Below are 18,691 nucleotides of genomic sequence, written 5' to 3'. Positions count from 1 at the left end.
GAACCTCAGCTATCATAGCCAGTTGTATCAACTTCAAAACAGCCTGAATGACATTAATGAAGCCTATGGATTGAGTAGAATATAATATCATGTTTTGCCAAGGATTCAAGTCAAATATACATGTAGTTATTACCATGCATGAGATCCCCACATTGTAGCCTGTACATTTAATATATTCACTGATCATGTACTCTACCTTGGCAAATTAATGTGCAGTTTAGGTATGAATGTCTTTGAGGTGATCAAATTCCTGTCTTTGAATGACGCCGTGTCTGCATGTATGTATTACAATTATACACTTCAACAGTGTTTACCAATCTTGGTCCTGGGACATCAATGGTTACACATTGTAACTAATAGACTAGAAACAGGATTGAACTAGTTAATTCATATATACAGAAATATAATTTTTTTAAACACTACACTACACTTCCTATGCATCATGTAAATACTCTAACACTGGTTCATCTCAACATCTAATGCCCTTCATCTGCATTGATCTGATAAACACAGGGTAGGTGGAGTATTTCATCACATTACACTTCATTTCAACCAGTAGAGAATGTGAAACGCTTTATTGAAAAGCTCATTATCCAAGTGTTATAAATACAAGTTCAATCTGTCCATCAATGCACATCTGTTGTGAATTATAAAAACAGAGGAAGAAAGAGGAGTTGGAGAGAGAGGTGTTAAAGACAGAAAGGGAAAGAGAAGGAGGAGAGAGAGGTGTTAAAGACAGAAAGGGAAAGAGGTAAACACATAGGAGCAGGGAAGGCAGCACATGATTAATGAATCACAGTGCTACATAAATGTTCTCTCAGTTCATCACAATTACATAACCATTGGGCCGATTAGAGACACTGTTATCTTAAAAGCAGGTGAGGTGGCGATGATGGGACTGGGGGTTGGCATCCTCTCACATCAAAACATACCTGCAGACCAGAGACAGATGGAGAGAGAGAGCATGTTTAAGCCTTGTGTATTTATTTTTTAATCTAACAATGTTAACCATCAATCAGGAGGTGAAATGCAAAACTGACCTGGGATCATTAACTCTGGGACTACTGCATCTCTATCTGTATTTCAATGTAAAGCATCTCTTTAATAATACTTCCTGTATAATATAAACTGACCTTGGATCATTAACTCTGGGACGATTGCATCTCTATCTGTATTTCAATGTAAAGCATCTCGTTAATAATACTTCCTGTTGACCTGACCAAGTGACCTCTCACCTCTGATCATGCTGTGTCCTCTATGTAGCCAGTTCAGATGCAGGAGGGGTTCACCGACACAGCTGATATAACCTAGATAATTTAGGGAGAAGGGGAGAGAGGGATGAAGTGAAGGAGAGAGACCGTTATTGAGAAAATAAGGTAGTTAAAGTGACAGTGTTCAACAGGAATCTGTGTGAGGCCTCACCTGGTGTCCACACCACACTAAGTGCCTGCAGAGTACTTTATGCTGAAAAACTATATCTGCTTTTGGTTAGGTTATAATGATGGTAGAACCCTTTTTACGTCCTAAAAATAATGTATGCATTGCATGCTTACGTTTCACGTGTTAGTCATCAGTTATCTTGCTTACATTCTTCTTCCTGTATCCTTCTGACCATAGTACGTCCAGCTGTCATAAACGTACGTATGGTCTTGGTTAATGTACTCTTTCAAAAATAGAGTATAGCCTGAGTGTCATATGGCCTGGGTGAACTTGACATCGGTGTCTGTCTTTAAGCGGCATCTAGTCCATCTGCTGACTGGACGTAGTTGAGTAAATATAAATGATAGCCTTGTTTGTGCATTGTACACATCCCTACACGTGGAGTCCGGGGAACAGTCCGAATACCTATCAACTAGACTCCGTAACAAAAACCCACACGGAGGCTTATTTGACACCAAATCAACAACAGAAATTACTAAAACATAAATTGCTAAAGTAGGATGTAAAAGGTGGATTTTATGATGTAATGTCAACTTTATACATTTCTATCCCAGGACCATTCAATTTTCAACTCACCCACAGCAATTCTCCATAAATCTGCTGTGGATTACCCAGAATCCCGAAATAAATGAATACATATGTGATCATTCAAACACATATCTGTTTGTGCTTATAGGGAACCAGATCTTCAATACAACTAAGTTACTAAGTCTTTAACCACACTGTGTTGTTACACTGGTGAGTAAAAACTCAGGCGTCCTACACTTTAACTTGTTGTCTGAAAACAAAATTAACATTTTACTCAACTGCGTTACCCACCAGTCAGCAGATGGCGGTCTGAGACTTGAAGGTGATGCTGCTGGTGTGACGTATAATGTAGTGGACGGAACGCTTCTTTCAACAGCAGCAACAGTTCGTCAGCCACCTCCGTAGCTTGCTAGACAAAATAGACAAACCAATATAGCTCTTTAGACGCTTTCGTGTATATTAGCCACTGTGTTTTAAACCCACTTCTGTCGTCTACTTAGTTATCCGATTTAATTTCATATTTACGGTGTTGTTATTATTCAGCTAGCGGGCTGGTTAAGTTAGCATTAGCCTAGCTAGCTAACATCCCCGACCATGAGGTCACTAAGCGATTTTCCTTCTAAAGAGGAGGAAAATATCACAGTAAAACAAGAAGTCGAGAGTGAGGTCGTTACTGTGAAAGAGGAGGAGGATGTTACAGTAAAAGAAGAGGAGGACTCAGAGTGAAAGAGGAGGATGCAGTTTGTGGCGTGAAAGAGAAGGAGGGAGAAATGACTGTTACATCGAAAAAGGAGGAGGGAGAAGAGGTGGAACCTGGATATCTGGGCCCGGTTTCTCAAACGCATCTTAAGGCATCCAATGGTTCTAACGATGAATTTAGCCATAAGATGGTTTTGAGAAACCGTTCCCTGATTAACACTGGTAAGTACTTTCTTAAAAACAGATGCTGATATCCTACAACTGCAGTTTGTGCCTCTTTTTTTAAAAGTGGAAATCTGCAATTGCTACATCCATATTGTGACTTTTAAATGATTTATTTATAGCCATTGATTCTTGAGGAATATAACACATGCCTCATGAGCTTCGTTCATCTGTTTTACCCCGTCAGATCACCAAATAAGCTTTTTTTTACTCTGTTTAGAAACAATGTAAATCAACACTGTATAGCCTCAACATGGTTAAAACTATAATGTTGATATCATGGATGGTCAGTCCTTGCATCCATAGGTCTGTCTGTAGTTACATTTCTCCAACCCCATAATAATTTTATTACCAAAACAGTCGTGGAATTATAGATTTGTTATTGTTTGAACTGCAGATTGCTGGGTTGTGTGGGTTTTTTAAACAGCAACAAAATGGCTGCCCAGAGACTTGGTTTGGTGAACAGCTGAGGGGTGGGGTAAGGAGAAGTGTAATTACTCTCAAATACATAGAGAACGCGATTGTAGAAACTGTAACCCAACACCTAGCGACCTCGTCAAGGAGTTCAGACATCTTGGCGTAACAGTTATACGGTGTTGGGCCCAGGTTTGAGTTCAGCTCAGGGCCTCCCCCTGAATTATATACACGATGAATACAAGGACTGGCCATGCATTATGTCATAATGATAGTTTAACCAGGTTTCTAGGCTCCATAGTATATTCTAGAATTGCCACTAAAGATTCCCCGTGGGGGCAAATTATTATAGCTGTTGATAAGTCATTGTATAATATTCAGCCAATTATTTTCATGCCCTTACATTAAAGACAAGACATACCTAGATTCAATTACATTCATGAATTGGTTTGAAACCTTTGCTTTAAACCCTTCTGAAAGTTGGTGTTTTGGCGGATTTGTAAATAATAGTTTGTCATGAACCACAATTTTTTTATTTAATTTAAATGTAACCTTTAACTAGGAAAGTCAGTTAAGAACAAATTCTTATTTACAATGACTGCCTACCCCGGACGACACTGGGCCAATTGTGCGCCGCCCTATGGGACTCCCAATCACGGCCGCTTGCCTCAAGCCCTGAGATGCAGAATCCTCTGTGCCACCTGGGACCCCCAAAATCATATTCTAGTGCTGTTCCCAACTAAAATACATCTTGGTCAACCAAGAGTCATCTGTTCTTTCTACCAATCGCCCCATGTGTTTTTATAAAATCAAATATACGTACTGAACTTGTCTGATGCTTTCACCTGTCTGGCACCAGTGGGACTGTAGCGTCCCACCTCGACAACAGCAAGTGAAATTGCAGGGTGCCAAATTCAAAACAACAGAAATCCCATAATTAAAATTCCTCAAACATACAAGTATTATACACCAATTTAAGGATAAACTTCTTGTAAATCCAACCACAGTGTCCGATTTCAAAAAGGCTTTATGGCGAAAGCACACCATATGATTATGTTAGTTCAGCGCCTTGTCACAGAAAACCATACAGCCATTTTCCAGCCAAGGAGAGGGCTCACAAAAGTCAGAAATAGCGATTAAATTAATCACTATCCTTTGTTCTTCATCAGATGGCACTCACAGGACTTCATGTTACAAAATACATGTGTTTTGCTCGATAATGTCCCTCTTTATGTCCAAAAACCTCAGCGCCTAGCCACAGAAAACCAAGGAGAGGTGTCACAAAAGTCAAAAACAGCATTAAAATTAGCCACTTACCTTTGATGATCTGGTGGCACTCCCAGGTCTCCATGTTAGACAATACATCAATACATGTTCAATTTGTTGGATAATGTCCCTCTTTATGTCCAAAAACCTCAGTTTTGTTGGTGCGTTTCGTTCAGTAATCAAAAGTCACAATGCGCGTCTAACAGTATTAGACTTTACGCCCGTCCCCTCGCCCCGACCTGGGCGCGAACACACGTCAACAGTCACCCTCGAAGCATCGTTACCCATCGTTCCACAAAGCCGTGGCCCTTGCAGAGCAAGGGGAAGCACTACTTCAAGGTCTCAGAGCAAGTGCCGTCACCGATTGAAACGCCACTAGCGCGCACCACCGCTAACTAGCTAGCCATTTCACATCGGCTACACGCGCTCTCAACATCAGACAAAATGTTTATAAAAGTACAATAAAAGTTCGTAGAAACATGTCAAATGATGTTTAAAATCAATCCTCATGTTGTTCTTGTCATAAATATTCAATAATATTTCAACCACACAAAAGCTTCCCACTGGGCTCATGGCTGAAAATGTCCGCTGTCCACTCATTGAAAGTGCTGTATCTCCCTCATTTTTCAGAGTAAAAGCCTGAAACAATGCCTAAAGAATACTCACAGACATTATTTTAACAGTTTTGGAAACTTTATATTTTCTATCCAAATCTACTAATTATATGCATATCCTAGCTTCTCGGCCTGAGTAGAAGGCAGTTTAATTTAGGCATGCTTTTCATCCAAAATACCGAATGCTGTCCCCTACCCTAGTGAAGTGAAGCATTCTGTTTAATTAAATAATTAAGACACACAAATTACTCAGTCATAACCAGGAGTGCCAAAAGTAATAACCAGAGGGAGCCGCTCGTCAACACAACCTGACCGGGGGGAGCCGCTCGTCAACACAACCTGACCGGGGGGAGCCGCTCGTCAACAGAACCTGACCGGGGGGAGCCGCTCGTCAACAGAACCTGACTGGAGGGAGCCGCTCGTCAACAGAACCTGACCGGAGGGAGCCGCTCGTCAACAGAACCTGACCGGAGGGAGCCGCTCGTCAACAGAACCTGACCGGAGGGAGCCGCTCGTCAACACAACCTGACCGGAGGGAGCCGCTCGTCAACACAACCTGACCGGAGGGAGCCGCTCGTCAACACAACCTGACCGGAGGGAGCCGCTCGTCAACACAACCTGACCGGAGGGAGCCGCTCGTCAACACAACCTGACCGGAGGGAGCCGCTCGTCAACACAACCTGACCGGAGGGAGCCGCTCGTCAACACAACCTGACCGGAGGGAGCCGCTCGTCAACAGAACCTGACCGGAGGGAGCCCCCCCCTCCGCTGCTGGACTTTGTAAATTCTGCCGTTCTGCTCCTGAAGTTTGCAGTAATAGACTACAGATAGATAGACTAGTAATAGACTACACCAGCAGTATGCAACCTTTTCCAGTTGGAGTGCCAATTTATCTGACGATTTCTCCCAATCTGTGTGCCAGTTATGATTTTCATATGCACATTTTCGTGGAACAGTTTCATTTAATTTATAATAGTATCTCAAATAAAAACATTGCTTTCTGCAGGTAGAAAATATCCTGATTAAAATAAATATCCAAGAAATCACATTGGCTGCAAATGGCCTGTCTACAACAAACTTGAAACATTGTATCAACTATCAACTGGGTCAGGAAACTCGTATAGCAAGCTTGCAACATTGTATACAATATTCTAGGCCCTCAGTTTCCTGCTCCAATGAGTTCTGGACAGACACAGTAGGTGTAGGCTATTTGTGAAAAGGATAAGAAGTAATCAGGTATTTTATGACATTTCCACTGGATCAGAGCATTACATTTTTCCCTTTTATGCCGAGTGGTTATTGAAAGGGTGAGAGCTAGAAATATTTTACAAAAATACTTTGAGGAACTGTCATTTGCAATTGATTCTGATTAGACTTTGTTTACTTGCTGTTTGAGGTGAATTAAGCATTACTTTGAGAAGCTCCACAACTCATTAGTGGTGGTGCGTTAAGACAATCAGAAATACTATCAGACATCCCCAAATGGGCACATTTATAGGCCTACATTTGTGTGCAGGCCAGATAGATTAATCCTACTTCTAAATGGGTAATCAGGTGTGCGTCCTTACTCAACATTGACAGGAGTGTTTCAAATGAAAGACAATGAATAAATTGACAAAACTATGTTGCACCTAGTTTCCCTCCTTCAGGGAACAGTAGTTATAGTCATAACGTGTGGATTTATTAGTATGTTGCACCTAGTTTCCCTCCTTCAGGGAACAGTAGTTATAGTCATAACATTGCTCTTGTCAAATGATGAACTTCAACTTAAATACGGGATCTTTCTGTCTGACAGTTTTTTTTTGTATTCTGAAATGCACTCGAACTATATATAATTTAGTGGCTCCTTATGTTACGCTGGGAAAACAGTTTTCATGGGCACAAAAATACTAAATAGTTTGAGTTTGCTAGATCCAATGGTTTTTAACTGAGTCATTTTGTAATCCAAGATGGCGTAGCGTTAAGACGTGTTTGTTGTAAATGGAATGTTTTTTTCATCTTTTTTGTATATATTGCAATATATTTAAATCCTTTTCATTTTTAAATTAAATATACCTTCCGGAAACCGGCCTCACCCAATATGATATGGATCTGCTGTTTTTGTTAGACCTTATAGCTAGAACCTCCATCAGATGCTAGCCATCAGAACATAGAACATCGCCTGTCGTATCAGTTCTGTTATACTCAGACATTATTTTAACAGTTTTGGAAAATTTAAAGTGTTTTCTATCCAAATCTACCAAGTTTACTTTCATCCGGAGGTGAAAATAGTGCCCCCTACCCTAGTGAGGTTAACACCCCGGCCGTCCTACAATCCAAGCTAGATGCCCTCAATCTCACACACATTTTCAAGGAACCCACCAGGAACAACCCTAAATCTGTAGACAAAATCACTTCTGCAAGCAGGCCTTTCTAATCGACCTGGCCCGGGTATCCTGGAAGGATATTGACCTCATCCCTTCAGTAGGGGATGCCTGATTGTTCATTAATTGTAATTTCATTAATTGTAATTTCCTCACCACCTTAAATAAGCATGCCCCTTTAAAAAAATGTGCAACTAGGAACAGATATAGCCCTTGGTTCACTCCAGACCAGACTGCTCTCGACCAGCACAAATACATCCTGTGGCCTACTGCACTAGCGTCGAATAGTCCCCGCGATATGCAACTTCATTAGAGAAGTCAGGAACCAATACACACAGTCAGTTAGGAAAGCAAAGGCTAGCTTTTTTAAACAGAAATGTGCATCCTGTAGCTCTAACTCTAAAAAGTTTTGTGACACTGTAAAGTCCATTGAGAATAAGAGCACCTCCTCCCAGCTGCCCACTGCAATGAGGCTAAGAAACACTGTCACCACCGATAAATCCACAATAATCGAGAATTTCAATAAGCATTTCTCTACGGCTGGCCAGGCTTTCCTCCTGGCTACCCCAACCAACAGCTCCGCACCCCCCGCAGCTACTTGCCCAAGCCTCCCCAGCTTCTCCTTCACCCAAATCCAGATAGCTGATGTTCTGAAAGAGCTGCAAATCCTGTTCCCGTACAAATCAGCTGGGCAAGACAATCTGGACCCTCTTTCTAAAATGATCTGCCGCCATTGTTGCAACCCCTATTACTAGTCTGTTCAACCTCTCTTCCACAGTCATCCCCCTCTTCAAAGGGGGTGATACTCTTGACCCAAACTGTTACATCCATCCTGTCCTGCCTTTTCTAAAGTCTTCGAAAGCCAAGTTAACGAACAGATCACTGACCATTTCGAATCCCACCGTACCTTCTCCGCAGTGCAATCCGGTTTCCGAGCTGGTCACAGGTGCACCTCATCCACGCTCAAGGTACTAAACAATATAATTTCCGCCATCGATAAAAGACAGTACTGTGCAGCCGTCTTCATCAACCTGGCCTGTTGTCCGGACCTCTGGCAGTCTTTATGGAGTTACCACAGGGTTCAATTCTCGGGCCGACTCTGTATATATCAACGATGTCGCTCTTGCTGCGGGTGATTCCGTGATCCACCTCTAGTCAGATGACACCATTCTGTATACATCTGGCCCTTCTTTGGACAATGTGTTAACAAACCTCCAAACAAGCTTCAATGCCATACAACACTCCTTCTGTGGCCTCCAACTGCTTTTAAACGCAAGTTAAACTAAATGCATGCTCTTCAACCGATCGCTGCCCGCAACCGCCCGCCCGACTAGCATCACTACTCTGGACGGTTCTGACTTAGAATATGTGGACAACTACTAATACCTAGGTATCTGGTTAGACTGTAAACTCTCCTTCCAGACTCCTATTAAGCATCTACAATTTGCTTCCTATTTCGAAACAAAGCCTCCTTCACTCACGCTGCCAAACATACCCTCGTAAAACGGACTATCCTACCTATCCTTAACTTCGGCGATATCATTTACAAAATAGCCTCCAACACTCTACTCGGACTGCATCCAGTTTGCTATCACATATTTGTCGCCAAACCCGCTGGCTCCAGGTCATCTATAAGTCTTTGCTAGGCCGCCTTAACTCGGCTCACTGGTCACCATAGCAACACCCACCCATAGCACGCGCTCCAGCAGGTAGTACAGGAAGTATATCTCACTGGTCTACCTGGTTAAATAAAGATGAAATAAAAAATTTAATCGTAACTTTATTGACAACACCCAAATGGATACTGTCATTAACGCGGTTCTTCAATAATTACACATAATTCATACTACTGTAGCAAACATTATATTAAGCAGGACATTCAAATGAGCCTTAAATGTATAATCCAAAGTAGTGTGAAATGCTCTCATAAGCAACCTGGAAATTGAGGTTACTCCCCTGAGTTTTCCCCCATTCATGTTCAGAATACATTGTGAAAAACTAAAATCTTTGCTCACCATTTTTGTTCCAGGCAGATATAGTACATCCATAACTATCGGTTTCCTCATTAGCAGGGAGGAGTTTCTGCAATCAAATTGCCCTCGTGCCACAATTTTAGCAAACACAGAAGGGGGCCTTGGAGAACAAAAGTCGTCTGGCACACTGTTTAGAGTTTCAACAACATGAATATCCCATTTCTAGCCTACAATCATCGATGTTACTACTAATGTGAAAACAAGACAAAATATGACTTTTCTTGCTCATTTTAAGACAATTGTCAAATCATGTTAACATTGATTACAGACGTCAATTGCTGTTCAACATCATGGCTACGCTGTTGGCATCACCTTTTACAGTGGACTTCTGCTGTTGTGGGCCTTTAATCATCTGTCTGACTTTGTTGTTCACACAGGAGAGATACGGGACTATCGTGGATCCTCTGGGGAGCCTCAACAACCTCATGATGCTGAAGAGGGAGAGAAGGGTCTCTCCAGATCAGAACACCTCAATAAACACCTGCAGAGACCCACAGTGAAGAGAACTCACTGCTGCTCTGACTGTGGGAAGAGATTAACCTCATCAGGCATTACAATTCATCAGAGAATACACACAGGAGAGAAATCTTACAGCTGTGGTCAATGTGGGAAGAGTTTTACAACATCTGGCTCTCTGACTCAACACCTGAGAACACACACAGGAGAGAAATCCTATAGCTGTGATCAGTGTGGGAAGAGTTTTGTTCAATCTGACCAGCTGACACTACACCAGAGAACACACACAGGAGAGAAACCATATAGCTGTGATCAATGTGGGAAGAGGTTTGTTCGATCTTGCCATCTGACTCTACACAAGAGAATACACACAGGAGAGAAACCCTATAGCTGTGATCAATGTGGGAAGAGATTTGCTACATCTGGCCACCTGACGCTACACCAGAGAACACACACAGGAGAGAAATCTTATAGCTGTGGTCAATGTGGGAGGAGTTTTAGTCAATCTGGAGATCTCAGAGTGCACCAGAGAACACACACAGGAGAGAAACCATATAGCTGTGATCAATGTGGGAAGAGATTTGCTACATCTGGCCACCTGACTCTACACCAGAGAACACACACAGGAGAGAAATCTTATAGCTGTGGTCAATGTGGGAGGAGTTTTAGTCAATCTGGACGTCTCAGAGTGCACAAGAGAACACACACAGGAGAGAAACCTTATAGCTGTGGTCAATGTGGGAGGAGTTTTATTCAATATGGAGATCTCAGAGTGCACAAGAGAATACACACAGGAGAGAAACCTTATAGCTGTGATCAATGTGGGAAGAGGTTTGGTCGATCTTGCCATCTGACTCTACACCAGAGAATACACACAGGAGAGAAACCCTATAGCTGTGCTCAATGTGGGAAGAGATTTGCTACATCTGGCCACCTGACTCTACACCAGAGAACACACACAGGAGAGAAACCTTATAGCTGTGGTCAATGTAGGAAGAGTTTTTCTTCATCTAGCTCTCTGACTGAACACCAGAGAATACACACAGGAGAGAAACCTTATAGCTGTGATCAATGTGGGAAGAGATTTGCTACATCTGGCAACCTGACTCTACACCAGAGAACACACACAGGAGAGAAACCTTATAGCTGTGGTCAATGTGGGAGGAGTTTTAGTCAATCTGGAGATCTCAGAGTGCACAAGAGAATACACACAGGAGAGAAACCTTATAGCTGTGATCAATGTGGGAAGAGGTTTGGTCGATCTTGCCATCTGACTCTACACCAGAGAATACACACAGGAGAGAAACCCTGTAGCTGTGCTCAATGTGGGAAGAGATTTGCTACATCTGGCCACCTGACTCTACACCAGAGAACACACACAGGAGAGAAACCTTATAGCTGTGGTCAATGTAGGAAGAGTTTTTCTTCATCTAGTTCTCTGACTGAACACCAGAGAATACACACAGGAGAGAAACCTTATAGCTGTGATCAATGTGGGAAGAGATTTGCTACATCTGGCAACCTGACTCTACACCAGAGAACACACACAGGAGAGAAATATTATAGCTGTGGTCATTGAAAATAAGAATTTGTTCTTAACTGACTTGTTTCGTTAAATAAAGGTTAAAATAAAAAAATAAAAAACATGTGTGACCTCTCACCTCTCAGGTGAGGGGGTTCTACTGTGGTGCTCTTGTCCTCTTCCTAAATGACTGATACTTTGTCACCCTGCATGCCTGGCTGCAGACCACACTGGACCCCTCCCTGTCATGTGTCTGTACCTGGCTCAAAACGCATGCAGGCACAAACACACATCGCCTTGTGTAAGATGGTTAAAGCAAAGTGGGGAGCTCTCTCAGACCTCTTCATCTCATTTCTTTTAAAAGCCATCTGCCCATCCTCCCTCTAAGGGGACATAACCGCTAAGGGAACATAAATATTTACCATCTAAACCATGTGTGACCTCTCACCTCTCTGGCTATAGAAGTGTTCTTCCTAACCAGTCCCTCAACAGCTCTCTGATCTCTGACTGAGCTCCACCCTCACTGGGTCTTCAGAGGAGAGGAAGGCTGAGGAGGGTTGGAAGGATGAATGGATCAGTCAGTCAATAAAGTGTAGAGCTTCTGTCTGACAAAATCACTATTTTAGTAGTTCATTAAAGGAAATAAGGCTTTATGACTGCTGAATACCAACAATCAAATCACTTAGATCATGTATTTTCAGGTAGAGATAGATCCTTGGGACGTCACTAGCCCGTTGAAGTTGACATTTACAATGGTTACGGTAGGGTTGAGGGTAGGGATGTCCCAAGGATCCCAGATAGCATTGACCATTGTGCATTCTTCTGTCTCTTTTACATAGCAGGTGATGGGTTCTGACTTATGAACTTGAAAAAATGAAATATCCGTATAATGTGAAATCTAATGAAACAATAATGTATGTTGATGCTAATATGATGTACAATATTCCATGATGTTTCTATATGATAACAATAGCCTAATATATGTAATATGCCATACACTATTTTTTTTAACAGTTTCACTAATTAATTTTAATTAACTTAATTATTATGATTCAACATCAGTTCACCGTCTCACCTCATACTGTATTGGAGCAGCAGCCGCTGACTGCCCAGTTCAACATCAGTTCACCGTCTCACCTCATACTGTATTGGAGCAGCAGCAGCTGACTGCCCAGTTCAACATCAGTTCACCGTATCACCTCATACTGTATTGGAGCAGCAGCCGCTGACTGTCCAGTTCAACGTCAGTTCGTTGATGCTAATCAGCATGTTTTGAATCTGAGAGTAAATAGATCCGATTACAACTCCAAAAATGAAGTGTTCAACTGGAGTTGTTCTCAGATCCCCTAAGAACCGTAGGGTTCTTGGTCAATGAAAAACAGCCCCAAAAGGTTCTTCAAAGAACTTGTTAGAAGGTGGGTTCATCGAGGAACCTCCGTTGTTGCTGGACTTTTTCCGGGAACTTCGCAATTACAACTGAAAACGACGGTGACAAGTTTGGATGCGACAACAAGTTAAAAAGGTTAATTGATGTTTGGCTCTGAATATGTCTAGAAATAATAATTACAATAATATAACATACTAATAATGAATAACGAAGACAATGATGGTTTTCTGTGAGTATCTTCCATAACGTTACTATAGTTAATTACCGTAAATATTAGAAAGCCGGGTTTGACCGTCGGCGTTGTATGAGCTACAGTACAGTACCGTCATCTAGCTAGATAACGTTGTGTCCTAACTAGGCACAACAAGGTTTGGATTATTTCCCTCAACTATATGTGTTCCCATATATTGTATATCGTTTCCATAAAGCCAACATGGCTTTACACTCTCATTAACGTAAGTTTCCAATCTAGTGCAGTTCTCAGTTTTGTGATAATGAACTAGCAAACGTTAACTAAGTAAGGACGGTGACCTGTCCAGACGAGATGTACAACGAACTGAATCGTCAATGGAGGTCTTTCTCTTCATATAGCCTGCTACAGCCAGCAATACTATTAACTCACAAGGGGGCATAACGTTACATATACAATACTATCCCATTTTGGAAACGTTACATGGACAATACTATCCCATTTGGAAACGTTACATGGACAATACTATCCCATTTTGGAAACGTTACATGGACAATACTATCCCATTTGGAAACGTTACATGGACAATACTATCCCATTTGGAAACGTTACATGGACAATACTATCCCATTTGGAAACGTTACATGGACAATACTATCCCATTTGGAAACGTTACATGGACAATACTATCCCATTTTGGAAACGTTACATGGACAATAGTATCCCATTTTGGAAACGTTACATGTCCGCGTTAATTATCTTTTCAGAACTTCTCAGAAACTAATCAAGTCCATGGAATGGATATAGACAAAAATAGAATTCAATGACTAGCAGAGGTAAAGAGGTGAGGCAGGGGTGAGGACATCTTCCTGCTATTTTGACAGTCCCTGAAGGAAAATACAGAAGAGGGATTTGCTCTTATTCCTTCCCTTCCTCTAATGTATTTTGTAATAAAATTAACAAGTGTAGTAAGATCAATGCTTTACTAGGACTGGAGACCACAGCAGCGATTCTGCTCTTGCCCTACCTCTTCAGGACCCGAGTGGCCTTTATGTCCGTGACATGGTATGCTTATGCACCAATCATCTGTTTCTTCATAAACATAGGTGTGCACGCTTATATAAAACTACAGCTGAACATGTGTTATGGTCTTTGTTAATTGTATGTGTATTAATCTTTTCTTACTTTTGTTGACACAGATTTCACCGCTCTTCACTCCTTTACTGCACATCGGCGGAAATCCATTTCACCATGAGAGTGAAATCCCGCTGGCCTTTGATGGGGAGAAATCCACGCCCTCGAGGACGTCTCCATGGGACTTGGGGCTCTGCTTCGGCTGTATTTTTTTAAATTTCCCTTAAATTTCCCAAAAATGTCAGAAAAACACTTATGTTATTAAGTTACTGTGTTCTGGGGATAGGAGAAGTTGGGTGAAGTTACCAGGGCCAGTCATAAAGATGGCAAACTTCCTAACATAACTAAGTGAATATGATATACACACTAAAGCTGAAAAATCTGCATTTATTATCAAGTCTACAATGTTGTTAGTTTACCTATGATTCATTTTTAATGTATGTTGTTTTTATTGTACATCATCATTTAAAAAAAAATTGTTGGGTAAATTGTTTTGTAAATATTAATTCACATTTGTATATATTTTTTAAATGTCATGAAAAGCACAATATGAGGTAAATGTATTATTTATTATGGTCTGACATGTCTGCAGAAATGTTGCAATTTTGTAATTGTTTTGTTTGGTAAATTGTTTTGTAAATATGAATTCACATTTGTTGTGCCACTAAATAAACAATTAATTATTTAAGTCAATATTATTAAAATATGTTTTTATAATGGAGGGAGGGTGGACAGGGAGTTAAAAAAGGAACCCCAAAAGGTTCTGAAAGTTATTTTCTCAACTGCGATTCCAACTCCAGTCAGCAGATGGCGATGTGTGTCTTTCAGGTGATTCTGCCACTGTGATGTAGTGGACGGGACGCTCCTTCAACATCAACAGTTAGTCAGGCACTTTGGTTCACTCTAACTTGATGGAAAAAAGGTTTATTCAATAAATCTAGCAACTCCTCTCATACTGGGAAGACCCCCACAGGCCTTAAGGGCAGTTTTATTTCAAATGTAGTACCCGGACTGAGAAAATCCTATAAGCGTTTTTATAGTTTCATCCTTAGGGTAACTCACCGTGGACACACTCCCATCAGTTTCTGAGACAACTGCCCAGACTTTGTAGACTGTTTAATGATGCCTAAACCTCGTCTTTATCAAATTATCCATTAAAGATACCAACTTAAAACCTACGTTTGTCTACATACGGGTTGCTTAAAATTATATCTAATTATATTCCCAGTTTTACTCGATCAAATCTCTAGTAATCATTAAACACACATACAATTCATCATATGTTCATATATTCACAGAATCCATATAAAAATAAATTCTTAGCTACTCATGAAAACCATTCAATTTGCTTTTTCAAGGACTCTCCATAGCTAAGAAGCAACTCTCCAAACATACTCCCAGCAGAATAAAAAAATAAACTTTTGTTTCCCAGACAATGACCATGGGATCCTCAACTGTTCTCTAACCTCCCAGAGACCACGGAAAAATCAAGCCTCCCAGGAACTATAGACCTTCCGCTGCTTTCTAAAATATCCTCCCGTTTATTATCTAATTTTCAATAATCTGACTAAGCATATTTCTATATGTTACTATCCAAACGTCAGATTAAGACTCATTTCCACATTCACACAACTCTCATATCAGTCACACAATGCTATTCCCAAACATACCTAATCAATTCGTTTTTCAACAATATTTTTACCTGCAGGAATATTTTCACATTTCTAGCTTATGGTTAGTTCCTAGGATAATGCAACTCATATATTTATACTCAGAGCCTCCTGACTGGGCCCTGTTTACACCCCCACACAGGAGTACACACTCAGATCCTGACTCGGCCCTGTTTACGCCTCCAAGGTGCCCCCTCACATAGGAATACACACTCAGAGCCTACAAGGATTTTCTAAAAACTCACTTTAAAAAAAACTAGGTGTATAGAATCTGCTCTGTTCCCGAAGTGTGGTCTCCATGAGATTCCAAGTTTGAGGGATCCCTCGAGGACGATTTACCCAGGTCGTCAGGAGCGGTCACCAAGTCAAGATTCACATTGCAAAATGTGGTTGTTAATTTCTTTAATATCAAATGAGAAACAAACTTATCACACAAGTCAGATTTATTCTTATTAAACTAAATCTTTATTCACTTATTAATAAGGGAGCAGGTCAATACAACACACACATATAAAGTGAATCAATTGAGTGCTCTACGATAATATTGGCTGGTCAACAAATCACCCCCAGATGATTCGTTGAGAGCCACGAGACAAAAGTACAAAGGTCTTTTATAGCTAAGATACACCCATTTCAACCTATATGACCAACAACAGATGTATACAACGGGTCACAAGGTTAAGATTTGTATGAAAGATACTTATAATTCTCAGCAGACAGTATCTGCTGTCTGGCCCTGGGGTCATCTCTCCCTGGTACCATATAGAACAGAAACATTAACTCTTAATCTGGAATACTGTCTCTTTAGGTTTTAATCACCCAAAAGACATTGTAAATCTCCTGTCAGTGTTTCCTCCCAGAAGCCCATCCTCAGTAGAACACACAGACACAATAGTTCTAAGAACCCTCTATTCTGTTACATAAAACAACCATTTTATAAAATAAAAGTATAATAACATAATGTTGAAGTTTTGCTCTCAGTGTCCACTGAAAGTTGACTAGTAACAACAACTGGGACCTAAAAGACACCCACCATGAGACCCACTAAATCTGCCCAAGAAGAGGCAAACAAAAGAAAAACCCACAACAAACTTAAAAACAGGAAGCAAACCAAAACGGTAGTGCAACTAAAGGTGTTGATTTGTCACATCTATCAAGACAACTGGAGCACTGGGCCAGACACTCTTAAATAGAACCTGGACCAGCTCAGGTGAAAAACCTTCTCACTAACGAGATGGACAAGCCAGCACAGGTGTAACACATACTGACTAACGAGGTGACACCAATCAGTGCGTCCTACGTGCTAACGAGATAGACGTGCTAAAGTCCAACCTCAAAACATAGATGGAAAAACCAAAGCCTGTATCACCTTCCCCCTTAGAAAACAAACATATCCTATATTTTTGTTGGACACGTTTGCTCACCACCAACAGAAAACAACTTCCATTTCACATTATAATCAACTACACTGCTTCACCTTCACCAATATAAACATGGTGTCTACTGGCTGTCAACTACACTGCTTCACCTTCACCAATATAAACATGGTGTCTACTGGCTGTCAACAATTAAAAACAAGGAAAAACACCTATTCCTAAATAATAATAAACAATCATGTTATTTTTTTCTCCTTTTTCTTTCTATAGAATCCTACAACTCACTAGCTTCTAGGACTCTCTTCTTCCTAAAACTCACTAGCTTCTAGAACTCTCGTCTTCCTAAAACTCACTAGCTTTTAGAACTCTCGTCCTCTTGGAACGAGCCCAAACAAAACTCAGATCAAATTGTATTAGTCACATACACCGAATACAACAGTGAAATGCTTCCTTATGAGCCCCTAACCAACAGTGCAGTTTCAATACGGAAAAGAATAAGAGATAAAACTCCAAATAAACACACTGGCTCAACGCAAAACACAAATCTTTTTGACTGCCCACCCCAGAGATAATCAGCAACCAAGTTTTCCTTACCACGGACTGATTTCAAGAGGAAACTCCTGCGATATCCGTAATAACTTTCCACCTCACTGCGGAGCTTCTCTCTCTTTTCAGGGTTCACTAGATAGGCATGTTGTTGGATCTGGGCCCAGTCCCCAATATCATGCTCTAGAACATTTGGTTTGGCACATGTGAGAATTAACCCTGATATTCTAAAAACAGGGCAACAATGTCAATATAATTGTACCAAAAAATTGTCATGTTGGTTGCATGAATAAATATCACTACCAAATGTTACATGAAATGTAAATATGAAATATTTGATTGCATAGTCATATTTTCAACGTCTTTTCAATATAATTTTGCTTGGTGGGATAGCCCTATGTCAAAACACAGTCCAAATCAATAACCAATATGCAGGAACAGTTTGGGGATAAATTGAAAACCTAAACATAACATGTGCTATTTACACAAACATCTGCCACAATAATCACATTACTTGTATTTTTTAAACAAGCTCCTTATAAACTGCAGAAGCACCAGAAACACTGTTGTTTTGACAAATAGCAATAAATCACTGATATCGATTAGGGGGGAAATTAGGTTGTACGTGCTGTTGAAACTGACACAACAAAAAAAACACATGGAAATGAGAGATATATTTTACCTCCCTGGTTAGAGGACAACCTGCAGAAGAGTCAGCTACATTTGGGAGCGATGCATTAAATTTAGGGGTCGCTAAACAAGGGAATGCAGCACTTATTTGCCATCACTCATCGAGATCATGCTAAAAAAAATTGTGAGAGAGGAGAGAGA

General features: G+C 40.8%; 1 protein-coding gene and 1 long non-coding RNA gene across 2 annotated transcripts; one reads left to right on the top strand and one right to left on the bottom strand.

Annotated features, from left to right (window-relative positions):
* The first annotated feature begins 1,995 nt into the window (after positions 1 to 1,995).
* LOC118938117 (zinc finger protein 271-like) lies at positions 1,996 to 12,329 on the top strand. The gene is made up of 2 exons (XM_036939825.1): positions 1,996 to 2,889; positions 9,957 to 12,329. Exons 1-2 carry the CDS (start codon positions 2,739 to 2,741, stop codon positions 11,612 to 11,614), a joined length of 1,809 nt encoding a protein of 602 aa, XP_036795720.1. The 5' UTR covers positions 1,996 to 2,738; the 3' UTR covers positions 11,615 to 12,329.
* Positions 12,330 to 16,380: 4,051 nt separating this feature from the next.
* Positions 16,381 to 17,588, bottom strand: LOC118938140. The gene is made up of 2 exons (XR_005035404.1): positions 17,467 to 17,588; positions 16,381 to 17,415 (listed from the first exon to the last, which is right to left on the bottom strand). It is a non-coding gene; the product is annotated as an uncharacterized LOC118938140 (long non-coding RNA).
* Between the last annotated feature and the right edge of the window lie 1,103 nt (positions 17,589 to 18,691).

The sequence above is a fragment of the Oncorhynchus mykiss genome, chromosome 13, assembly GCF_013265735.2.
Source record: "Oncorhynchus mykiss isolate Arlee chromosome 13, USDA_OmykA_1.1, whole genome shotgun sequence".
NCBI lineage: Eukaryota > Metazoa > Chordata > Actinopteri > Salmoniformes > Salmonidae > Oncorhynchus > Oncorhynchus mykiss.
This window is presented reverse-complemented; position numbering and strand designations above follow the sequence as displayed.